The sequence below is a fragment of the Bufo bufo genome, chromosome 5 (assembly GCF_905171765.1).
Source record: "Bufo bufo chromosome 5, aBufBuf1.1, whole genome shotgun sequence".
In the NCBI taxonomy this organism is placed as follows: domain Eukaryota; kingdom Metazoa; phylum Chordata; class Amphibia; order Anura; family Bufonidae; genus Bufo; species Bufo bufo.
The window spans coordinates 373,664,816-373,691,002 of NC_053393.1; the positions used below are offsets into that span (position 1 = coordinate 373,664,816).

The 26,187-nt window shown below is 47.1% G+C and overlaps 1 protein-coding gene across 3 annotated transcripts in view; it reads right to left on the reverse strand.

Annotated features, from left to right (window-relative positions):
• F13A1 (coagulation factor XIII A chain) overlaps positions 1–26,187 on the reverse strand; it is a 256,915-nt gene that overhangs the window by 12,012 nt on the left and 218,716 nt on the right. For all 3 annotated transcript variants that reach the window (XM_040432510.1, XM_040432507.1, XM_040432508.1), the window contains exon 14: positions 4,763–4,899. In XM_040432510.1, coding sequence (XP_040288444.1) covers positions 4,763–4,899 — 137 coding nt within the window. The remainder of the gene's footprint in view (positions 1–4,762; positions 4,900–26,187) is intronic.

Consider the following 26,187-nt stretch of genomic DNA (forward strand, 5'->3'; position numbering starts at 1 on the left):
TCAGTACATGGCGGCCTCCCCTCTCCGCCACGCTGCTCCGCTGTGTACTGGTGCTTATTCTGACACTAGGGCTGGGTTCACATCCTATTTTTGCCATCCATTTAATGCATACCAAAAATGTATGCGTTAACAGATGCCTCAGACTGATGCTGAACAGTGGCGTCCGTTCACCATACAGTTCCATGGTAGAAAAAAAATGAACGTTAACGTGTGCATTTTTTTTAATGGACCCTGCAGGATCCAAAAACATGGAGTGTTGCACATTTGTATACATCAAACAGATAGGAAATAAAAAATCTCTAGGCTCCAGCAAGGCACATTTTTGAGAATTTTCCTTTAAGACGCATAAAAATGGCCCTGATTAAAATACATATTTTTTGTGGGAATTTTTGCCAATGATCCCCCTCTGGTATATCACTGTCCATGTTGTGGGACTATTTGTGTACTTCTAGTAAGTGTTTGCTGGCTGCAAATATGACCTGAAGGTTTTTGCAGGTTCGCCTACCATTAAAGCGAATCGTCCCGGCCGATGTTCGTCCATGACTAGTGGCAATCTGCTGAGCGCGCCTAAACAGGGCAAAATGACACACGTGCCGTGCATGGCACACGTCCTGAACTTAGTCGTGCAGCGATTCGTTGGCAAATACCCCAGGGTCCAGGACGTCTTGCGGCAGGCCAGGAAAATCTCTGGCCATTTTAGAATATCTTACACGGCCATGGCTCGCCTTGCTGATGTTCAGCAGCGACACCACCTGCCTGCCAGACATCTCATTTGTGACAGCGCAACGCGCTGGAACTCCACCTTGTATTTGCTTGATAGTCTGCTCCAGCAGTAACTTGACATTAATGACTACCTGTACGAACTCTGCAGCAGGACAGGTTCTGGGAGCTTGGTTTCTTTTCACCGGTTTCATTTCTAAAAATGAATGAGGCATGGATCTCGGAGGAATTCAATACCTGTGACGACCACGTGTAATTGAATTTCCTCATGCCAGCCCACATACAGTACAGGCCAAAAGTTTGGACACACCTTCTCATTCAAAGAGTTTTCTTTATTTTCATGACTATGAAGGCATCAAAACTATGAATTAAAACATGTGGAATTATATACATAACAAACAAGTGTGAAACAACTGAAAATATGTCATATTCTAGGTTCTTCAAAGTAGCCACCTTTTGCTTTGATTACTGCTTTGCACACTCTTGGCATTCTCTTGATGAGCTTCAAGAGGTAGTCCCCTGAAATGGTCTTCCAACAGTCTTGAAGGAGTTCCCAGAGATGCTTAGCACTTGTTGGCCCTTTTGCCTTCACTCTGCGGTCCAGCTCACCCCAAACCATCTCGATTGGGTTCAGGTCCGGTGACTGTGGAGGCCAGGTCATCTGGCGCAGCACCCCATCACTCTCCTTCATGTATATCTGCCACCACCCAGAACAAAGAATGGTCCTTGTCTTATACAGTGGCATAAAAGGCCTTTTCTGTCAGGTGAATGCCTAATTTCTGGGGCTTCTACTTGCCTACAGTAAAATTTTTAGCAGGTGACCGCCTATGGTACAACCAGCCACATCATCACAAGTTTTTTTCTGTCAGGTGAATGCCTAATTTTTGGGGCCTGTACTGGCCTACAGTAAAATTTTTAGCTAGTGACCGCCTAATGTACCTCCAGCCACATAATCATAAGTTATTTTCTGTCAGGTGAATGCCTAATTTTTGGGACCTGTACTGGCCTATAATAAAATTTGTATCCGGTGACCACCTAATGAACCTTTAGCCACATAATCACAAGTTCTTTTATGTTAGGTGAATGCCTAATATTTGGGGCCTTACTGACCTACAGTAAAATTTTTAGCCAGTGACCGCCTAATGTACTTCCAGCCACATCATCACAAGTTCTTTTCTGTCAGGTGAATGCCAAATTTTTGGGGCCTGTACTGGCCTACAGTAACATTTTTATCCGGTGACTGCCTAATATACCTCCAGCCACATAATCACAAGTTCTTTTCTGTCAGGTTAATGCCTAATTTTTGGGGCCTGTACTGGCCTACAGTAACATTTTTATCCGGTGACTGCCTAATATACCTCCAGCCACATAATCACAAGTTCTTTTCTGTCAGGTTAATGCCTAATTTTTGGGGCCTGTACTGGCCTACAGTTACATTTTAATCCAGTGACCGCCTAATGTACCTCCAGCCACATAATCACAAGTTCTTTTCTGTCAGGTGAATGCCTAATTTTTGGGGCCTGTACTCCAGTGGCCTACAGTAAAATTTTTATCCAGTGACCGACTAATGTACCTCCAGCCACATAATCATAAGTTTTTTTCTTTCAGGTGAATACCTAAGGCTTCAGCAGGCCACATTTTTGAATGCTTCCCTTTATGACGCATAAAAATGGCCCCTGATTAAAATACATATTTTTTGTGGGAATTTTTGCCAATGATCTCCCTCTGGTATGTCACTGTGCATGTTGTGGGACTATTTGTGCACTTCTAGTATTTGGTGGCTGCAAATATGACCTGAAGGTTTTTCAGGTTCGCCTGCCATTAAAGTCAATAGGGCCCGCCACGAACGCGCGGTTTGCGAACATTTGATTGCGAACGCGCGAACCGTCCCGGCCGATTATCGTCCATCACTAACAGGCAGGTGTGATTATCTCACTTTATTGCACCAGAGTGAATTGGGATTGCATTTTGATGAATACTGAAGAGGTATGTAAAATGCTACTTTGTGGGAGACATTAAAGTGTCTTCATTATGTTATTTGGGACACCAGTATTCTGGGGGTGGGGGACGGTTACACTAATGGGACACCTTTACTTTGTGGGGAACACTAAAGTGACTTTATTACTGTGGGAGGGCACTAAGGGGACACCACTAGTTTGTGGCAGACATTAAATCAACTTCAGTATGTTGTGGGAGCACCAAGACTGTGGGAGGCACTAAGTGAGTATACCAAAACTAAGGAGGTACCAATATGGTGTGAGAGCAATAAGGGCACATCATAACTGTATGGGGGCACTAAAGGGGCAGATTACTGCATAAGCCACAAAGGGGGTGCTGTTGCTCTGTAGGGTCACTAAAGAGTGTGGGGCACTAATGGGCCAATATTACTGTGGGGTTCATAGGGGCAATCCTGCTGTGTGTGCGGTAGTAAGGGGGCAGTATTACTGTGTAGGGCCCATTCGCAGACCCTGTTGCAGTGTGGGAGCACTAAGGGGAAACTATTATAGTATTAGGGTTATCACTACAGTTTGGAGGCATAAATACTGCGGCACAAAAGAATATACTATTATTGCATATGTGTGTGGGAACTAATACAGTGTACGGCACTTAAGGGAGCACTAAGTAGGGCACTATTACCATCTGGGTTACTGTATGTTTGCCACTATTATTTTTTTGGGGCTGTATTTTTGTGCCACAATTCTTTCTGCAGGAGGGCAATGTTAAATGGTTCAGCAAAATGGGAAGTTTATGTAGAAGCCAAGTATGTACTGGTAAAGGGAAAAGGTGAAGATATTTGGGCAGCGAATTCTGCAGAGATGAGTCCTTATCATCATGGTGTCCTGGGTAGGACTGGTATCTACCATTAGTTAGTCACAGTAAAATGGTAAGGTGTTGAGGAACTCATGGGCGCAGATGTCTTCATCCTTTACATTGGGACATCAATCTGCAACCAATTTTTTATGTTTTCTTGACCAGTTCTTCAGTAATGCTTTATTTAAACAGCCATATGCAGTGCATGGAATTTTACTTCTGTCTAAGATTCTGCCCATAGGTCTTCATATTACGGAGAGTTCACACCACCGTTATTTTTCTTTTCTTCTGATTCGTCAGAAAAACAGAAAAATAAAGAAAAAAAATGATTCTGTAAAAAAAAAAAAAAAAAAGATCCCGTGCATCAGTTATGCACATTTGGCATCCATTTGAGCCATTTCCATCTGAGATTGTTTTTTTAAGGCTATTTTCACACTTGCGGCAGTGTGATCCGGCAAGCAGTTCTATCGTCGGAACTGCCCGCCGGATCCGCCGGTCTGGATGTGACTGAAAGCATTTGTGAGACGCATCCGGATGCGGATCCATCTCACAAATGCATTGCAAGAACGGATCCGTCTCTCTTCACTTGTCATGCGGACAGACGGATCCGTCTTGTATCTTTTTTCACATTTTTAACAGTCTGCACATGCGCAGACCGGAAGGACGGATCCAGCATTCCGGTATTTTGAATACATTCCTATGGGGAAAAATGCTGGATCCGGCATTCCGGCAAGTCTTCAGTTTTTTTCGCCGGGGATAAAACCGTAGCATGCTACGATTTTATCTTTTGCCTGATCAGTCAAAATGACTGAACTGAAGACATCCTGATGCAAACTGAACGGATTACTCTCCATTCAGAATGCATGGGGACATACTTGATCAGTTCTTTTCCGGTATAGAGCCCCTGTGACGGAACTCTATGCCGGAAAAGAAAAACGCAAGTGTGAAAGTACCCTAAGATGTAAAAAAAAGTCCTGCATGCAATACTTTTTTTTCCTTCTAAAAAAATGGATTTCAGACAGAAATGGCTCAAACGGATTCCAAATGTGCATAACTGATGCAGACAATCCCTTTTTGTTTTTTGTTTTTTTCACAGAATATGTTTTTTTTTCTTTATTTTTCTGTTCTTCTGACAGATCAGAAGAATGGCAAAATAATGGTGATGTGAACACAACCTAACAGTTTACTCTTACAAAATTGTGTGCTATGCCATGGAAAAAATAACACTTACCTATAAATCTGAGTTTTTGTTTTCATAAGACTTGGACCTCCAATACGTAAAATGACGTTCTGGAGTTTTTTCTTCAGTGGATTAGTGAACTCTAAAACCACTGTCATTTCTTTCTCGACCATCTTCTCTCCAATTGTCTAATTGTATAAAATAACAGAACAGTGTGATTTTTAAAATACTATAGGGTGCAATTTAATGTCCTACAAAAGTCAGACATTTTGGTGCACTCTTCATTTGCTCAAAAATGTGTAACATTTGCCCACTTATGTTAGAACCTGTTGTATATTATAACTTAAGTCTACACCAGTTGTTATCAGCTATGAGACTTCATTTACTAGCTTGTGGACAGTCAGATGATGTGAAAATTTATTAAGAAGTGTGTGCTTCTTGTAACACCAGTCTTAAGTTTCTCCTCTTTGTATTCTTTTATATTGTTTTAATTTTATTTAGAATCAACCCACATGTAAAAAAACATTAATATCTTTCTCTATTTTGGTTATGGTGTAATCTGAAGTAGAGAACAAATTGAGATTCTGCGCTAGATTAAAGGGGTTGTCTGAGTTTTTAATACTGATGACTTATCCTCAGGATAGGTCATTAGTATGTGATCTGTGGGGGTCTGACACCTGGCATTCCCGCTGATCAGCTATTTAAAGAGACTGAGGCGCTCTATTGAGCTCTAAGGGCTCTTCCTGGGCCTGTGATCTTGAGTTCATCAGTCTGATGGTCAAGGAGCAGCTCAGTCCCATTTAAGTAAATGGGGCTAAGCTGCAATACCAAGCACTGGTGCTATCCAAGGGATAGCGCTATGCTTGGTAAGCTGTGAGGAGGCTGCGGTGCTCACTGGAGTGCCGCAGCCAATTCAAACAACTGATTGGTGATGCAGGCTTTTGGACCCCCAATGATCACAAACCGATAATCTGTCCTGAAGATAGGTCATCAGTATCAAACACTCATAAAACCCCTTTTAGGTTGGTGGGAGTTCCCTTATCACATCTGGGACCATACCTGAGCTGTTATCACAGCCATACAGTATATAACGGAGGTGGCCATGCATATGTATGACTGAAGTTAATTGTGCTTCTGGAGACCATTTAGCCAGCACCTCCATTGGTGTTCAAAATGGAGAGCCACACACATTTTTGGCCACCTCCCACTGATTTCAGCTAAACACCAAACAGCCCATTAGGGAGAGTAGATTGAGGAAAGGTGGTGTTGAAGGTTCCTAGGTCCCCAAGGTGGTAGAGGCCCCTGGGCCACTGATTCATGTGCCTTCCTATAATTCACCACTGCTCAGACTGCTGATAAATTTTGGTTAGTAGGGATTTAATCTCCAAACAGTATGATGAAGGCTAAACACTACCAGGCACCATTCATGATTTGAGGTGAAATATTTTGGCAGTAGCCCCCTATGTGACAGCAAGGAATGGCATTTTAGTACTTTCCCATCTTTATGCAAATCGTTTTACTTTTTTTTTTTTACAGGATAATTCTGTTCTTGTTTTTTTCATTCTATCCATCATGTAAAAATATGGATATTACAACTAAACTCTGTTGATGGAAATATTGAAACACTGTCAGTGATGTCTGGAACTCAGCATGTCAGCAGGTACATTTAATCTAATAGTTTCTTCTGTCTTGTAACCTCAAATGTGTTGCATAATCATCTTGTAGTTTACATCAGTCTTTTCTGCAAAACTGCAGGAGAATGGAATAAACAGTCAATTTAAAAACATGTTTGCTATCCTTGGAAAATCGCCCCTAACTTAATTCTTTCCAATATTAAACTAAACAAGGTAATGAAAAATGTACAAGTGCAGAATTTATGCTTTTTAATTTGTGCCTTAGGTAGCATGAAATCTATCCTGACCTAATTTTGTGTGTTTTTTTTATTTGGCCTGAATTATCTTTTCTGATTCTAAGCTAACAATTTATGAATTAGCAAGCGGTGTTAAAGTGGGTTCCCACTTTATTTACTTTATTTTTCTAGACATCATCCTTAGGGCATTTGAGGCCACATTTAAGTACATAATACTGTACATGTAAAAAGCAAGACTTCTAATGAACATAATGAACATACAAGAGGAATAATTGGCCTTGCTGCTAATATAGATCAATCTTTGGAGCCAATCACTTGCCACTATGGTTTGTTTCTTTGAATCAAAACCTATTAGATTTAATTGATGTTATGGTGGTTGGGCTCTGCGAATAATTTCCCATGGTGGGCCCAAGGATCCTCAGTCCGAAACGGACTATCTAGTGGAGGTGCAGGTTATGGCAGCTTCGTCCCATACAGCTAATCTGGAATGCTGAAAATCAGGCTCTCACTAATGTGATATTGATGGTTTATCCTAAGGATAGGCCATCAGTAGCCTGATCCCAGAAAACCCTGTTAACCTCAAAGAACCTCCATGTGCTGAAGTTCTGGGGCTAGAGATTACCAAACAGTCATTGAGAAATGGATTGCTATGGTACTGTGTTGTCTAAGGCTGGGTTCTCACCTGAGCGTTTTACAGCGTGTACGAACGCGCTGCAAAACGCCCTATGCCCCAAGAAGTACAGGAGCTTCATTGGGGCGTAGTGTCGCGCGTTCCCGTACATAGACTTCCGGGATTGCGCGACAATGGGCGTTTGCATACTTCCGGAGCCGCGTATGTGAGACCCCCGGAGAATCGCGCATACAGAGCGCTCAGGTCAGTACGCTCAGGTCTGAACTGGCTGTAATTGTTGTTGATTTTCCAACTATGATTCTGTTTTTTGATTCAAAATCACAGGAAAAAAGAGGACCATACAGGTGAAAAGGTGAAATGTGCAATTCAGTTTTGTTATTCTGTGCTCAAGAGTGTTGTTTCATCCTTTTGTAGTATGACTGTTTGCACCCATTCCCATTTGTTGTTCTTATGGAAAAAGGTGGGCCTTTCATTTTTGATTCTTACTAGTCATGGAGCAGTATGATGGAGTCATTCAGATCTGGAGAACTTGTCTTCTAACCCCCAAAGAACATAGGGGGTCATTTATTATCCAGATATACACCTATATTAGGTCTATTGGGCATATCTAATTGCAAATAACTATTTAAGTTCTGAGCCTACCTACATGTATTTGATATTACTATTAACAGGACACATTATACCTTTCTTTTGTGCCATTAGTAGATAGATATAATATTAACCCTTTCCTGACATGGTGATTTTCCATTTTTGCATTTTCTTTTTTTGCTCCCTGACTTCCCAGAACCATAACTTTTTTATTTTTCCATTCACATAGCTGTATCAGTGCTTGTTTTTTGCAGGACAAGCTGTACTATTTAATGCCTCCATTTAATATAACATAGGATGTAGTGGGAAGTGTAAAAAAATTCCAAATGGGGTAGAATTGGAAAAAAATGCAATTACGCCACAGTTTTACATTAGTTTTTTTTTTATGGTGTTCACTATGCACTATGTGCTCTTTTTTTTCCAGGTCTGTACGAATCCAGCGATACCACATATGTATAGTTTTTCTTGCATTTTAATACTGAAAAAAAAAAAAAACACCGGACCCCAATACATTTTTTTATAGTTATGTCTATGGAGATGTGTGGGGGCTAATTTTTTGCGGGACGATCTGTAGTTTTTGATAATACCATTAGGATGTGTATGACTTCTTGATCACTTTTTATTAAATTTTTTGGAGAGATAAAGCAATAAAAAAAAACTGCAAATCTGCCATTTAAATTTTTTTTGTTACACCATTTGTTGTATGGGCTACATTTTTTCTATATTTTAATTGTACGGACAATTTCGCAAGGGGCAATGCCCATGATGTTATTTATTTTAATTGTTTATTTATTATTATTTAGATTTTGGAGAAAGGGGGCGATTTAAATTTTTTAATTTATTTTTATTTTTGAAACATTTGTTGACTTTTAAAAAAAACTTATTGTTAGGTCCCCAAGTGGACCACAACTTGCAATCCTCAGACTGCAACTTGTACAGAATAATGTAAAATGGGCCATTATTCTGTACAGAAATTACTACACCTGCTGCCCTGAAATGGGGTATACTAATAATGAGCCTGGAAGCCTAGTACAGGCTCCGGCTCATTAGTACCGCAGGTTGCTTTCCCCGATCTCTACCGAGGGAAAGCACGCTTGCCCCGTAAGTGCACGCTTCCCGGTTTTAAACATTTCAGATGCCATAATCACAATGTTGTACAGTGCCAAAACCTTAGAAACAACAACAAAGTAATTAATTTTTAAAATGCTGGCCCCCTAAGATATTCATCTTGGGGAAATTTGGACATTTTAAGCTTTTGGCTTTTTTTTTTTATAAATGAAAATAATATGCATACATTTCTATATTTTATGCACAAAAAAGTTATACTAAATATAGGTAAAATGCATATCTATATTTTTAAATTTTTTATTATGGAAAAAGAAAAAAGTGTGTACATTTGTATATTTTACACACACAAAGTCTGCTATATTATTGTTAAAACTAATAAATATATATATTTTTATTTTTTTATTAAAGAAAAAGGGGAAAAAAATATCTGTGCATGTATGTACATAGACTGCTATACTATTGCTATAACTAATAATAGAAATTTAACTTTTTTATTGTTATATTTGACTTTTTATTTTTAATATTTATTTATTTTAAAGAAAAAAAAAAGTGAATTAACCCCTTCCTGCCAAAGTCAGTGTGGGAAGAGGTTAATTCACAGACAGCAGGACCACAACATATAACCAGCAGGGGTCATGCTCACATCAAATATCTTAGTTGAGCCGGGAACTGTGTTCTCGTGCCCGGAGACCACTTTGGCTGGTCTCCAGGATCTTCAATGTGACCCCAGCTGTCTAATGATAGCGTGTTCACTGCGATCCACAGGGCACTGACACATTGTTATGTAATCCGTCGCTTTTATACAGCAGGTTATAGTTAACATCTTACCACCCTTACCTATAAAGTGGTGCGGCGGTAAGCAAGTGGTTAACATCATGTTGATGGCTGAGTGCATGTGCCACACCAAGATGTACTATGGGAAGGTGGCAATATATCAGAGGATATCAGAGCAATGTTCTCTTGGAAACCTTGGGTTCTGGAATTCATGTGGTGCTTATTTTGATGTGTACCACGCACCTAAACATTGTTACAGACCAAGTACACCCCTTTGTGGCAATGCAATCTTCTAGTGACAGTGGCTTTTCTAATAGGAACTGAAATCGAGTTCAAGGTGTTGACTTGGTCTCCATATTCCCCTGATCTCTAGCAAATGAAGTGTCTGTGTGATATATACTGGCAAAACAACTCCATGAAAGCCCCCCTTGTAAATTTCAAGGATAAAGAATCTGTTGCTAACGTCTTAGTGCCAGATATTCAGCAATTTAGACAGCACTCCAGATTTTGCTTAGATGATTTTTATTTGCTTAGCCGGACATAGTGGTCCTTTTGATAACAACGTTTCGGGCAGAGAGAATGCCCTTCATCAGGCTAGTCGTTTACACATAGAAATGTGAATGGCCGGCCATTCACATTTCTATGTGTAAACGACTAGCCTGATGAAGGGCATTCTCTCTGCCCGAAACGTTGTTATCAAAAGGACCACTATGTCCGGCTAAGCAAATAAAAATCATCTAAGCAAAATTTGGAGTGCTGTCTAAATTGCTGAATATTATAGTTCCAAGAGGTGGAGCTAGGAACATACCACAACGTGCACCCAAACCGGTCAGAATAGATAGAGTTCTGTGATCACTACGAGATTCCATGTCTTAGTGCCAGATACCATGGTTTCCATGGATTCATGCCTCAAAGGATCAAACTGTTTTGTAGGCACAATATTAGGAAGGCAGTTTTAACCCCTTCACGTGATGTTATAGTACGCCACATGTCTGACACCTCGGCCTAATATTCACAATCAGCGGTAATGCAGATCGTGGACATTTAACCTTTCAGATGCTGTGACCATTGCGTCTAAAAAGCCGAAAACCGAAAACCTGGAAGCGTGCACTTTCTGGGGAGAAATTCGTCCCCCGGGTGGAGATCATGGAATGTGTTCTATTAAAGTAATAAGCCAGAGCCTGTAGTAGGCTTCTAGGCTTATTACTTGTATATTATAATTCAGGACAGCAGATGGCAGCACTGAATTGTAATATACCAATCTTTGTATATGTAATGAATATAATTCCATTACTTTATACCAGGGGTGCACAACCTGCGGCGCGTGGGCCGCATGCGGCCCCCAGAGCCGTGGTTTGCGGCCCCCGCCCTGCTGGGCAGAAACACAGCTGATCCTGCAATCAGCTGTGTTTCTGCTCAGAGCAGATGGATCACAGGTTTTGCCCCTGCACTGTAGCAGGAGCGGAAAGGGTCCCCAGCTATTAGTGAGATCGGGGAAGCCGAGGAGAAGACAGAAGCACTTTATTAGCGCTTCTGCCTTCTCCTCTATGAGCGCTCTCCAGTGTGGACCCGGCGATCACGTGATCGCTGGGTGTCTCGGGAACAGAGAAGCGCTGCCCTGGTACAAAGCCTCCGCAGCAGGCTGGTTTCCCTGTAACTGGGGCTCTTTTGGATGCTCCAGTTACAGTGTAAATAGTACAAAAAACAGTCACTTATTGTCTCCCAAAGGTCTTTCAGTGACCTCTTGGGGACAAATTATGTGGTAAATATATATATATATATATATATATATATATATAAAAAAAAGTTAAAAAATGATTTTAAAAAATTTGTAAACAAAATAATAATAAAATAAAATATAAATAAAAGAAAAGAGAAATAAAATATTATGTGGCACAAAAGAAAATAAATTTTTTTAAAAAAATTAACAAATAACATAAAATAAAAAGTGCTTAATAAAAGAGTGTTCACTGTCCCACAACAGTCTTTTTATGACCCCTTGGGGGACATATTATGTTGCAAAAATATATTTAAAAAAATTATAGAAAATTATAAAAAAAAATTATAAAAAATTATACAATAAAATATTAATAAAATTCAAATAGAAGTAAAAAATAAAAAGGAAAAAGTTAAAATTTTTAAAAAGTGACAGTGTCCCCCAAGGTCTTTTTATGACCTCTTGGGGAACATATTATGTAGCAGAAATATATTAAGTTAAAAATAAAAAAATTATACATAAAAGAAAAAACACCCACACTAATCAAAACCGTCACCATTACTGCCCCATTCACGTGAAACTTTTCATATTATATAGCAAAACGGCCTACACAAAATAGGGAACTAATTCTAATAATTTATTTTGGTGTCAGTTTGCATTGTTAAAGAATAAGGAGCTATAGTTTTAATAAATATATACTTTTTAAAAACATTTTGTACAGATTCCCCCAAATAAAAATTGTTGCAAAAATTATTTTGGTAGTCCAACAAATAAGATAGTTACAACCATTTGAACCACCACGCGCGCTAAATCACAAAAAAGTGTCTGGTCATTAAGGCCTTTTTGGGCCTGGTCATTCAAGAGTTAACCAATAGGCGCCTTTCCCACTAGCAAGGTAAAGCGCTTACTGGTTACTGCAGGGCGCCTATAACTGGATTGGCAGGAGATGGTAATAACCAGTGAGCTCCGTCCTCTGCAGTGAAGGAAAACGCTGATTTATAAATAGGAGGCAGGATGGAAGGAAATGTCGCCTTTTCTGGTACAAATTATTTTTAACAAGTTCCTGCAGCATGGCCTCGGAAATAGAAGATTCATACTTACCTGCTCCACAACGCTCCTGTCCTCTGCCCTGCCCCCGCTGCCTCCTTCTTCCGGTTCCTGCTCTGTTTACACCTGACAGTGCATGGCCATGGTCACTTGTACGGCTCCAGTCAATGACTGGCTTCAGCAGTGACTTGCTGCTTGTGGCCACATCACCGCCTAAGGCCTAGTTCACACGAACTTTTTTTTTGCGGGTGTACGGGTCGTTTTTTTGTGTTCCGTATACGGTCCGTATACGGAACCATTCATTTCAATGGTTCCGCAAAAAAACGGAATGTGTTCCGTATGCATTCCGTTTTCCGTATTTCCGTTTTTCTGTTCCGTTGAAAGATAGAACATGTCCTATATTTGGCCGCAAATCACGTTCCGTGGCTCCATTAAAGTCAATGGGTCCGCAAAAAAAAAACGGAACACATACGGAAATGCATCCGTATGTCTTCCATATCTGTTCCGTTTTTTGCTGAACCATCTATTGAAAATGTTATGCCCACCCCAATTTTTGCTATGCAATTACTGTATACTGTATATGCCATACGGAAAAACGGAACGGAAAAACAGAACAGAAACGGAAACAAAACGGAACTCAAAAACGGAACAACGGATCCGTGAAAAACTGACCGCAAAAAACTATAAAAGCCATACGTTCTTGTGAACTAGGCCTCAGCCAGTCATTGGCTGGAGTGGTGTATGACCATGTCCATGCACTGCCAGGTGTAAACAGCGGGGGCAGTTCGAAGGACCGGAGCGGCGGGAGCAGGTAAGTATAACTCCTCGGTTTCAGGGGCTATGCTGCAGCACGATATTTGGGACAATTACTGGGAACAAGTGTTCATAGGAGCGCTCATATCTTATATCTGGCCGGTATAATCGTGCAGCTGATCAGTCGATAAACAAGGAATTGCTCATTTGTCGGCTGATTTGCATATTTTATCAGGATGAAAGATGTCCGATTATCTGCAGCACGACTGTGGCAGTGATCACTCCTCCCCAGTCACTTTGCACTGGCTTGTGTAATATGCAGATGAGTGCCGATCAACATTTTTTTATTTGCGGCCCCTTGAAATAGACCGATGTGACAATGCGGCCCCCAGACCAAAAAAGGTTGTGCACCCCTGCTTTATACGAATTGCAATCTAATGATTACACGTTGGGGTCCACTTGGGGGCCTAAAAAAAGTAAAAAAAAGAAAAAAAGTAAAAGAAGTTTAAAAAAGTTAAAAAAAATATAAAAATTTAAATCACCTCCCTTTCACAAAAAATAAATAAACAATAAAAAAATGAACAACCTAGGCATCGACTTGTCTGAAAACGCCCGTACTAGTACTATTAAAATATAAAAATGTTATCCCATATGGTAAATGTGATAATGGAAAAAAATCTATATAGCCAATTTGCAGTTTTTTCATCATTTCACCTCCGCAAATTTTTTTATAAAAAGTTATCAAAATGTCATGCACACCCCAAAATGGTATCAATAAAAACTACACATCGCCCCGCAATCCTACATCTTATGCAACATTAAATGGTGCCATTAGAAAGTACAACTTGTTCCACAAAAAACTATTTCTCATACAGCTATGTGAATGGAAAAATAAACAAAAGCTATGGCTCCAAGAAGGCAGGGAGCAAAAACGGAAAATCAATTAGTCAGCAAGCGGTTAATGGTATAAGTGGTAAGTATGATGATACTTGTATACGGGCTCTTAATTACTTATAGATATACATATTGTTTATAGAAAAACTAAATTACATTAACAGCTGGTTCACTAATGTGCTCTATTGTGTTTGTGATATGTATATTAAATATCTCCTGTGCAGAGCGAAGAATGCCATCATCACTTCAATCATAATTACTGCCATTAGAATATTCATCTGCTTCACTGTTTGCATCCTACTGCCCTGAGATGCATTACATCTGTATTAGCAGGAGTTGATGTCCTCCTTTATTAAATTACTGAGTGACAGATCCGTCCATCAGACTAGCATTTAAAGATCCATTATTGTGCCTATGGGGATTTCACAGACTAAATGTAAAATTATGAAAATGCTGTATACTGTACTATGAATATATATAGTACTAGCAGAATGACTGGCTTTGCATGGGTGTATTTCTTTTGTTGTTTGTATATGTGGTGTGACACAGTGAAAGGTCTGGTGTGGAGAGGAAGGTATTTTCCTCCCAGCATGTGCTGTTGGACTGATTGACACTCAGACGAGGTCAAGCACCGGACCAGATCTCATATGCCGGTCCGGGCTTTGCTGACAGCTGACTATCTTAAAAGGCCAGCTGGACAGCAGTAGGGTTGTGAGGCCTGTGGCTGGATGTTGGCTTGTGGCCTGTCTCGGAGGAGAGGTCTGCGAACACCTGGACTTGTCCCTCTTCCAAGGTAGCCGCAGCATGGTGTGAGTTAAACACCAGGACTGGACCTTCTTAAGTGGTCCCCGCGGCACGGTGTGAATTAGGCTACTTTCACACTAGTGTTCGGGTGTCCGCTTGTGCGCTCCGTTTGAAGGGGCTCACGAGAGGTCCTGAACGCAGCCGTTCAGCTCTAATGCATTCTCAGTGGAGGCGGATCCACTGAGAATGCATCCGCCTGCCAGCGCTCAGCCTCCGCTCCGCTCAGTGAGCGGACACCTGAACGCTGCTTGCAGCGTTCGGGTGTCCGCCTGGCCGTGCGGAGGCGAGCGGATCCGTCCAGACTTACAATGTAAGTCAATGGGGGCGGATCCGCTTGAAGATGACACCATATGGCTCAATCTTCAAGCGGATCCGTTCCCCATTGACTTACAATGTAAAGTCTGAACGGATCCGCTCAGACAACTTTCACACTTAGAAAATTTTCTAAGTTTTAATGCAGACGCATCCGTTCTGAACGGATGCGAACGTCTGCATTATCGGAGCGGATCCGTCTGATGAAACATCAGACGGATCCGCTCCGAACGCTAGTGTGAAAGTAGCCTTAAGCACCAGGATTTAAAATCTAAGGTGACTTTTGTTTTTGTTAACCTGCTTGTGTGAATAAACACTGAACTTGTGTTTTAGGCTGGGTTCAGACCTGAGCGTCTTTGATATGCGCGTTTAACGCGCGTTTTTGACGCGCGTTTTTGACGCGCGTTTTTTGCAATAGTAAACGCGCGTTTGACGCGCGTTTGTGTGATTGACTGCAATGTCCTATGGCCACAAACGCGCTGTAAAACGCCCCAAAGAAGCTCAAGTACTTGTTTGAGCGTAGGGCGTTCTACAGTGCGTTTTTCAGCGCTGTAAAACGCTCAAGTGAGAACCAGGGCCATAGGGAAGCATTGGTTTTCTTGTGTTGAGCGTTTTACAGCGCGTTTGAACGCGCTGTAAAACGCTCAAGTGTGAACCCAGCCTTAGAGTTTCCCACTTAAAGAGGCAACCTTGTCGTGGTGAGTGGGCCTATGCTTTTTGATTAAATCGTATACCAATGCCTCATGTACAACTTGCAACATAGGGGTAGGTGTACTATATATTGCACTGAGAAGCGATGCTAATTATGCTGAGAAGCAGTTATTAGATTAAAGCATAGTATTGAGGATGTGCGATACAGTTTCATTCTTATATTTTACAGTTCCTGTAGAATCTATGCTTTTTCCCCCTCTGGTATCAGCACTCCTCCCCATTCGGCCCAGGTGCTTTTAATTAGCAGGAGTCTGCATAAGGGTATATAAATTCCTACCTCCTCTCAGTTGGAAATTCTGAGAGTATGTGATAAGGTGAGTTTCACACCTGTTCACATGGTGCAGTGCTGCGTGGCGGCCATTGTTGCTTTGGTGCTATGCTGGTGGGTTAGTGGGGCCCAGTGCCAGGGTGGCTTTGCCAGACAGCGGGGGCGCTGTTTGACTGCTGGGTCCTGCTGCCTGCTGGTGCGGTCCTGCGGCGCCGGTGGTTGCCACACAGCGCTGCGCCAAATTTACAGTAGGGTCCCATTCAAAGAGGCAACCTTGTCGTGGTGAGTGGGCCAATGCTTTTTGATCAAGTCGTATACCAATGCCTCATGTACAGCATGCAACATAGGGGCAGGTGTACTATATATTGCGCTGAGGTTTCATTCTTATATTTTACAGTGTGTTTTAGAACTGTTTTGTACTGCGTCCGCTTACCTTGCCTACCAGAGCGAATCCCCACCAATTGGTGGCTTTAAGCGGGCATACGCAGCGAGGCCAACGCAAAACCAGAATTATTTTTTATTATTTTTTATTTTTATTTTTTTCCGGGCACTGTTGAATGTCCTGGATTAAGCAAGCTTAATTGCAACCAGTGTCACTGGACAAGATGGAGGCTGTAGTGAAAGCCCTCATGGAGGCTAACCAGCAACAGCAGGAGACTAACCGGCAACTGGTAAAGGCTAATCGGCAACTGCTAGAGGCTAATCAGTGACCACAAGAAACAAACCAGCAGCTGCTGCAACACGTGATGGCTAGAGATGAGCTTTGCCACCCCCCTCCAGCGTTGGATCGACCAGGTGTCCCCTGCTATTGCCCTTGAAATGGTGGACCTGGTAGAGCGGTATGGGGCTACCGAGGAACTTCAGGGTGGGTCTCTAGGGAAGGGGGCAATAAAACCTTGGAAATCCCCATCCCAGATCCGGCAGTGAGGGTCAAGAAAGACCACGCGGGACGTACCCTCTGGGGATCCGGCCCCGATAATCTTCTGGCAGTGTCATGAGCCAGGCCATGTAAGGGTCGATTGTCCCCACCTTGCTGAGTCCATGGACACAAACTTTGGGTACCGATAGTTGCTGTATGCCAGAAGGGTCTGTGCGTCAGGCACTCCAGAGACTCTCTATAACAAACATTTGTGTCAGGTGGAAGTAGGAGTCACGGTGGCTCTGCTAGACTCGGGGAGACTAGTGACCCTGGTGAGACCCACGAGTGTTATGTATACATGGACTACCCCACCTCTCTGGTGTCTCTAAACACAGTTGCCAGCAGGTGCATCCATGAGGCGGCAGTGGCCACGAACCTGCACTATGAGTTAATACTAGGAAGAGACTTTCCATTGTTCCTTGCTCTGTGGCCAGCAGTTATACTTCCTGATCCCCAAGAGTCAGGGATAGTTCCGTCAGATTGGCCTTGCTCAGACGGGGTGCCATAACCCTGGGATCCTGAGGCAGAAGGGACAGTGGTAGACCTGAATGCCTCAGGTGACAATTTTGGCACGGCACAACACAGGGATCAGACTCTGTCCCAAGCCTGGGAGATTGTGTTTATGAGGAACCACAACAACCCGGAACCGAGTCTGTTTTTCCACATTTTGTGGTTCACCATGATTTGTTGCATCGGGTCACCCAACTATGTGGGTGAGAATGTTGAACAGTTGCTGGTGCCCTAGGCATATCGTAAGCTGGTATTAGATCTGGCCCACCAACATGTTCTCAGTGGACACCTGGGGCTACAGAAAACCCAGGACCGTATACTGCAGCGGTTTTACTGGCCCAGTGTGTTTAGAGAGGTGGAAGAATTTTGCCCGACCTGCCAGATAACTAGCCCCCAGCCACACATCTGTAGTCCCCTAGTACCTTTCCCGATTATCGAGGTACCCTTCGAGAGGATCGTCATGGACCTCGTAGGATCAGTAGCTAAGTCCGCTAGGGGTCACCAACACATCTTAGTCATCCTTGACTACGGTACACGGAGGCGGTTCCACTGCATCATGCATCTGCCAAACTCATAGCTAAGGAGTTAATGGAGATGTTTTCCTGAGTAGGTTCTGACAGGCCAGGGGACACCCTTCATGTTGAAAGTCATGAAGGAACTATGTAAATTGCTGCGCATAAAACAGTTACGGACGTCCGTTTACCATCCGCTAACAGGTCTGGTGGAGAGATTTAACTAAACGTTAAAAAAATTCTAAAAAGAGTGATGTCGAAAGATGGGAGGGACTGGGACCTCCTCCTGCCCTATATAATGTTCGCAGTGCGAGAGGTGCCCTAGACTTCTACTGGGTTCTCGTCCATCAAACTGCTATATGGCAGACATCCCAAGGGGCTGTTGAAAGTAGCCAAAGAGGCTTGGGAACAACAGCCCACTCAGCATAAAAGTGTCATTGAATATGTCACCAAAATGCAAGAATAGATAGACACAGTGTTTCCACTTGTTAGGGAGCATATGTAGGCAGGTCAGCGAGCCCAGAGGCAGGTCTATAATCGAACGGCTCGGGTCCGTAACTTTGACCCGGGAGATCGGGTCTTGGTTCTTGTACCGACCGTGGACAGTAAGTTCTTCGCTAGGTAGCAGGGGCCCTACGAGATACTAGAGAAAGTAGGCAACGTAAATTACAAGGTACGCCAGCCAGGTCGGCGGAAGCCTGAGCAGGTCTGCTATGTCAATTTACTGAAACCTTGGAAGGATAGGGAGACCTGTACTGAGAACACGCCACGGCCGGTTTGTCTTGGGGAAGAGATTCCGGCACCTTTGTCTGTTGCAGGTGAAGCGGCTTCCACAGTACGTCTTGCTGACAGCCTTTCCTCTAAGCAGGCTCAGGAGGCCAGGGAGTTTGTTAGTCGGAACACGGATGTGTTTTCACACCTCCCTGGACGTACTTCCGTAATCCACCATGATATTGTCACAGAGCCCCAGGCGATAGTCCGGTTAAAGTTGTACTGGGTGCCTGAGGCTCGGTGACAAGCCTTGCCTACCATAGTGAATCCCCGACAGTGGTTTAAAGATATCCACAGTGCCCTCCATAACAGTGATATCCACAGTGGTCCTAATACCATTGAACTACACAGCACCCTGCCCCTTTGTCTGCTTCGCTGTGTACTGGACCTTGCTTATTGAACTCCTGGACTTTGCCTGTTTGCCGCCTGCCTCTGACCTTGGACTTCATTTATAAACTTTGCCTGTTTGCCGCCTGCCCCTGACCTCGGATATTGTTTATGGACTTTGTTTATTTATCACCTGCCTCTGACCTCGGACTTCACTTACTGACTTTGATTGATTGCTGCCTGTCCAGATCCGGAACCTCCTGGCCACGCAAGTCCACTCTGTGCTTGCACCAAGTACTCTGACCCCCTGGTCAGCTGCCACTGACTCGGAGACTGCTCTGGAGTAGCCCCTGGCAACTACCCTAATGGCCCAAGCCTATCCTCACCATCAGAGGCTCTAGTGAAGACCAGGTAGTGGCTTAGTTGTGCCCCTCCAGAGTATACCCAGTCATTGGTGCAGTGGGTCCACATCCGCTTGCATAACAACCTCCACAGCACCCTGGCCCCTGTATCAGTGATCTCCATAGCACCATGCCCTCTTAGCAGTGACCTCCACAGCGCCTCCAGCCCTCGTAACAGTGGCCTCCTTATGGGCCTTATAGCAATCAAGAAAAATAGAGTTGTTATGGAAAACTGGTGTAAAACTGTGTATGTCAGTGAGGCAAAGACTATTGGCCAATAAGGGTCATGTGATCGTGTGTATGTCAGTTAGTATATGAGTGAAATAGCTCCCTTGAAATGTGACCTCCACAGCACCCTGCCTTCTTAACAGTTATCTCCACAGCGGCCTGTCCCTTAGCAGTGACCCTCCATAGCAGCCCACCTCTTTAACATTGACCTCCACAGCAGCCCGCCCCTTAACAGTGACCTCCACAGTGCCCAGCCCCCTTATCATTGACCTCTAGAGTGGCCTGTCCCCTTAACAGTGACCTCTACAGTGCAACACCCTTATAACAGTGAAGAAAAATGGCTGAGTTTGTTACGGAAACCTGATGTAAAACTGTGTGCATGTCAAGACTGAAGGACCTGTGAGCTTCTAGTGGCCAATAAGGGTCATGTGACTGTGTGAATGGCAGTTAGGATATGAGTGAAGCTGCAAGCTCCTATTGGCTAATAAATTTTTTGGGAATATCCTAGGAAAAGTATGTCCTAGAGAACTGAGACCCTTACGAAAACCTTCCCGGACACTTGATGTACCTATGTGCCAAATTTGGTGCATGGGGCCATGGGTGTGCGCAGCAGCTCCTGTCCCGGCCATCTTGTATATGGGCTGCAGTGGTGGTCCTAATCCTTGGAAACGAGCAGTGTATAATGCCATGGAAAAATTAATAAAGCCAGCAAAGGAGGCAATATGGACAATCACAATACATTTGTTGTATAGCCTTGTATTAACTTTCTCTACATGATAAATGTCATTTGCTGAAGGGAGGCAACCCCTTTAAGGATTGGTTATTCAGTCATTTCAGGTTGAATAAGTTACCTTGGAGCAGTTCTTGCATTGAGTGAAGAAAAAATGTCCAGCAATGGAAATCTTCTAAAACTTGAATTTATTAGGCTGGGTTTATATCATGTTTTTCCCATCCATTTAACAAAAAAGTATACATTAACATCCTGTATACAAATAAGTATACGTTGTGACAAACTGCCATTTGCCACTGGGCATTGTAGAGGACTTATGGCTAGCCTCCTGCCCTATGACTATGGCCCCGGGACATATTACCTTCTTCCATACTGAACTTTCACCTCCAGAGACTAAGTCCCGTTCAAAGATGGGACTTAGTCATTTTTCTGCATGAAATTGACCGACCACACAGCCCAAATCTATGGAACTGTTTTGGGCAGGAAATTGTGCTTGCGGTCGGTCATAAAGGTCTTCCACTAAACTTTTGATCCGCTGGAGGGATTTGTGTGATTTTTGGAAATGTTTGTTTGATGTATGCTGAGTTTAAATATGTAATTTTTATGGAGATGGAATGTATGGTTTTAAAGTTACAGTGTATGTTTAAAAACTGTATTTTTACTGTCTGTGATAGTTATGTTAATCCATAATTATATCCCAGACAGAAGGGAGGATTTTGTGTATTTGGGTGGTGACTCCTCTCCTGTTGTTCTCACATGTGTATTGGTGATCTCCCTTTGTCCTGGGAGATAATTGAATTGCCTTCGGGTGTCTCCAGGGCAGAGAGGAGGAAACCATGATGCATTGTGGGGACCTGCATAAATACGGGCGGGTAGCCCTCAATAAAGAGTTCAGTTCAGTTCAGTTCATTTTTTTCTAACCCTTCAAAACGCAGCCTTGTCTCGTTATTGGAGGGAATTGCTGTGTCACGCTGGGGATTGCTATGCTCTGCATATTCCCTGGAGGAGAGATCTTTCCCACACGGTCCTGAATGCTGGAGGTTCATTCAGGGTGGAAGGAAGACAGCGCGGCTCCAGTTAAGCTACGGCGGTTGTGGAGCCTGCGGTGGTTGTGGTGTCCAGTGCGGTGCTTGTGGTCCTCGGCGCAAGCAAGGAAGCGTCCATAAACGGAAGGGGATCCGTTACATTGGTGGCAAGCGGTGGGATGGCTTCCCTAGTGCAAGGAGCAGCATCCTGGGAACACCAAGCAGAGCTGGAGTATTGGTATAGCCACGTACGGTTTGACGCTATGCTGAAGAGGCGGTTGGCTATCTACGGGCCCCACCTAACAGAGGAACTGGTACTGGAAGTAAGGAGAGAACTGGCGGAGTATCTGCAGCAGGAAGCAGAATATCGGGCAGAGATAGCGAAGTATTCCGTCCCTGCGCCCCAGCAAAACGTGAGTTACAGGGGGCCGAAGGTGTCGTCCTTCCCCCCCAGCGGCAGTGTGTACCCCAGGGGGCCGAAGGTGTCGTCCTTCCCCCCCAGCGGCAGTGTGTACCCCAGGGGGCCGAAGGTGTCGTCCTACCCCCCATCGGCAGTGTGTACCCCAGGGGGCCGAAGGTCTCGTCCTTCCCCCCCCAGCGGCAGTGTGAACCCCAAGGGGCCGAAGGTGTCGTCCTTCCCCCCCAGCGGCAGTGTGAACCCCAGGGAGCTGGAGGTGTCCTCCTTCCCCCCCAGCGGCAGTGTGTACCCCAGGGAGCCGAAGGTGTCGTCCTCCCTCCCCAGCGGCAGAGTGTACCCCAGGGGGCCGAAGGTGTCGTCCTTCCCCCCCAGCGGCAGTGTGTACCCCAGGGGGCCGAAGGTGTCGTCCTTCCCCCCCAGCGGCAGTGTGTACCCCAGGGGGCCGAAGGTGTCGTCCTTCCCCCCCCAGCGGCAGTGTGTACCCCAGGGGGCCGAAGGTGTCGTCCTTCCCTCCCAGCGGCAGTGTGAACCCCAGGGGGCCGAAGGTGTCGTCCTTCCCCCCAGCGGCAGTGTGAACCCCAGGGAGCCGAAGTTGTCGTATTTCCCCCCCAGCGGCAGTGTGTACCCCAGGGAGCTGAAGGTGTCGTCCTTCCTCCCCAGCGGCAGAGTGTACCCCAGGGGGCCGAAGGTGTCGTCCTTCCCCCCCCAGCGGCAGTGTGTACCCCAGGGGGCTGAAGGTGTCGTCCTTCCCCCCCAGCGGCAGTGTGTACCCCAGGGGGCCGAAGGTGTCGTCCTCCCCCCCCCAGCGGCAGTGTGAACCCCAGGGGGCCGAAGGTGTCGTCCTTCCCCCCCAGCGGCAGTGTGAACCTCAGGGAGCTGAAGGTGTCGTACTTCCCCCCCAGCGGCAGTGTGTACCCCAGGGGGCCGAAGGTGTCATCCTTCCCCCCCAGCGGCAGTGTGAACCCCAGGGAGCTGAAGGTGGCATCCTCCCTCCCCAGCGGCAGTGTGTGTTACAGGGAGCTGAAGGTGCCCTCCTTCCTCCCCAGCGGCAGTGTGTACCCCAGGGGGCCGAAGGTGTCGTCCTTCCCCCCCCAGCGGCAGTGTGAACTCCAGGGAGCTGAAGGTGTCCTCCTTCCCCCCCAGCGGAAGTGTGTATCCCAGGGAGCTGAAGGTGTCGTCCTTCCTCCCCAGCGGCAGAGTGTACCCCAGGGGGCCGAAGGTGTCGTCCTTCCCCCCCAGCGGCAGTGTGTACCCCAGGAGGCCGAAGGTGTCGTCCTTCCCCCCCCAGCGGCAGTGTGAACCCCAGGGAGCCGAAGTTGTCGTATTTCCCCCCCAGCGGCAGTGTGTACCCCAGGGGGCCGAAGGTGTCGTCCTTCCTCCCCAGCGGCAGTGTGTACCCCAGGGGGCCGAAGGTGTCGTCCTTCCCCCCCCCAGCGGCAGTGTGTACCCCAGGGGGCCGAAGGTGTCGTCCTTCCTCCCCAGCGGCAGTGTGTACCACAGGGGGCCGAAGGTGTCGTCCTCCCCCCCCCAGCGGCAGTGTGAACCCCAGGGGGCCGAAGGTGTCGTCCTTCCCCCCCAGCGGCAGTGTGAACCTCAGGGAGCTGAAGGTGTCGTACTTCCCCCCCAGCGGCAGTGTGTACCCCAGGGGGCCGAAGGTGTCATCCTTCCCCCCCAGCGGCAGTGTGAACCCCAGGGAGCTGAAGGTGGCATCCTCCCTCCCCAGCGGCAGTGTGTGTTACAGGGAGCTGAAGGTGCCCTCCTTCCTCCCCAGCGGCAGTGTGTACCCCAGGGGGCCGAAGGTGTCGTCCTTCCCCCCCCAGCGGCAGTGTGAACTCCAGGGAGCTGAAGGTGTCCTCCTTCCCCCCCAGCGGAAGTGTGTATCCCAGGGAGCTGAAGGTGTCGTCCTTCCTCCCCAGCGGCAGAGTGTACCCCAGGGGGCCGAAGGTGTCGTCCTTCCCCCCCAGCGGCAGTGTGTACCCCAGGAGGCCGAAGGTGTCGTCCTTCCCCCCCCAGCGGCAGTGTGAACCCCAGGGAGCCGAAGTTGTCGTATTTCCCCCCCAGCGGCAGTGTGTACCCCAGGGGGCCGAAGGTGTCGTCCTTCCTCCCCAGCGGCAGTGTGTACCCCAGGGGGCCGAAGGTGTCGTCCTTCCCCCCCCCAGCGGCAGTGTGTACCCCAGGGGGCCGAAGGTGTCGTCCTTCCTCCCCAGCGGCAGTGTGTACCACAGGGGGCCGAAGGTGTCGTCCTTCCCCCCCAGCGGCAGTGTGTACCCCAGGGAGCTGAAGGTGTCGTCCCTCCTCCCCAGCGGCAGAGTGTACCCCAGGGGGCCGAAGGTGTCGTCCTTCCCCCCCAGCGGCAGTGTGTACCCCAGGAGGACGAAGGTGTCGTCCTTCCCCCCCCAGCGGCAGTGTGAACCCCAGGGAGCCGAAGTTGTCATATTTCCCCCCCAGCGGCAGTGTGTACCCCAGGGGGCCGAAGGTGTCGTCCTTCCTCCCCAGCGGCAGTGTGTACCACAGGGGGCCGAAGGTGTCGTCCTTCCCCCCCAGCGGCAGTGTGTACCCCAGGGAGTTGAAGGTGTCGTCCCTCCTCCCCAGCGGCAGAGTGTACCCCAGGGGGCCGAAGGTGTCGTCCCACCCCCCCAGCGGCAGAGTGTACCCCAGGGGGCCGAAGGTGTCGTCCCACCCCCCCAGCAGAAGTGTGTACCCCAGGGGGCCGAAGGTGTCGTCCTTCCCCCCCAGCGGCAGTGTGTACCCCAGGGGGCCGAAGGTGTCGTCCTTCCCCCCAAGCGGCAGTGTGTACCCCAGGGAGCTGAAGGTGTCGTCCCTCCTCCCCAGCGGCAGAGTGTACCCCAGGGGGCCGAAGGTGTCGTCCTTCCCCCCCCCCAGCGGCAGTGTGTACCCCAGGGGGCCGAAGGTGTCGTCCTTCCCCCCCAGCGGCAGTGTGAACCCCAGGGGGCCGAAGGTGTCGTCCTTCCCCCCAGCGGCAGTGTGAACCCCAGGGAGCCGAAGTTGTCGTATTTCCCCCCCAGCGGCAGTGTGTACCCCAGGGAGCTGAAGGTGTCGTCCTTCCTCCCCAGCGGCAGTGTGTACCCCAGGGGGCCGAAGGTGTCGTCCTTCCCCCCCCAGCGGCAGTGTGTACCCCAGGGGGCCGAAGGTGTCGTCCTTCCCCCCCAGCGGCAGTGTGTACCCCAGGGGGCCGAAGGTGTCGTCCTTCCCCCCCCCAGCGGCAGTGTGAACCCCAGGGGGCCGAAGGTGTCGTCCTTCCCCCCCAGCGGCAGTGTGAACCTCAGGGGGCTGAAGGTGTCGTACTTCCCCCCCAGCGGCAGTGTGTACCCCAGGGGGCCGAAGGTGTCATCCTTCCCCCCCAGCGGCAGTGTGAACCCCAGGGAGCTGAAGGTGGCATCCTCCCTCCCCAGCGGCAGTGTGTTACAGGGAGCTGAAGGTGCCCTCCTTCCTCCCCAGCGGCAGTGTGTACCCCAGGGGGCCGAAGGTGTCGTCCTTCCCCCCCCAGCGGCAGTGTGAACTCCAGGGAGCTGAAGGTGTCCTCCTTCCCCCCCAGCGGAAGTGTGTATCCCAGGGAGCTGAAGGTGTCGTCCTTCCTCCCCAGCGGCAGAGTGTACCCCAGGGGGCCGAAGGTGTCGTCCTTCCCCCCCAGCGGCAGTGTGTACCCCAGGAGGCCGAAGGTGTCGTCCTTCCCCCCCCAGCGGCAGTGTGAACCCCAGGGAGCCGAAGTTGTCGTATTTCCCCCCCCAGCGGCAGTGTGTACCCCAGGGGGCCGAAGGTGTCGTCCTTCCTCCCCAGCGGCAGTGTGTACCCCAGGGGGCCGAAGGATTCGTCCTTCCCCCCCCCAGCGGCAGTGTGTACCCCAGGGGGCCGAAGGTGTCGTCCTTCCTCCCCAGCGGCAGTGTGTACCCCAGGGGGCCGAAGGTGTCGTCCTTCCTCCCCAGCGGCAGTGTGTACCACAGGGGGCCGAAGGTGTCGTCCTTCCCCCCCCAGCGGCAGTGTGTACCCCAGGGAGCTGAAGGTGTCGTCCTTCCTCCCCAGCGGCAGAGTGTACCCCAGGGGGCCGAAGGTGTCGTCCCACCCCCCCAGCAGAAGTGTGTACCCCAGGGGGCCGAAGGTGTCGTCCTTCCCCCCCAGCGGCAGTGTGTACCCCAGGGGGCCGAAGGTGTCATCCTTCCCCCCCAGCGGCAGTGTGAAC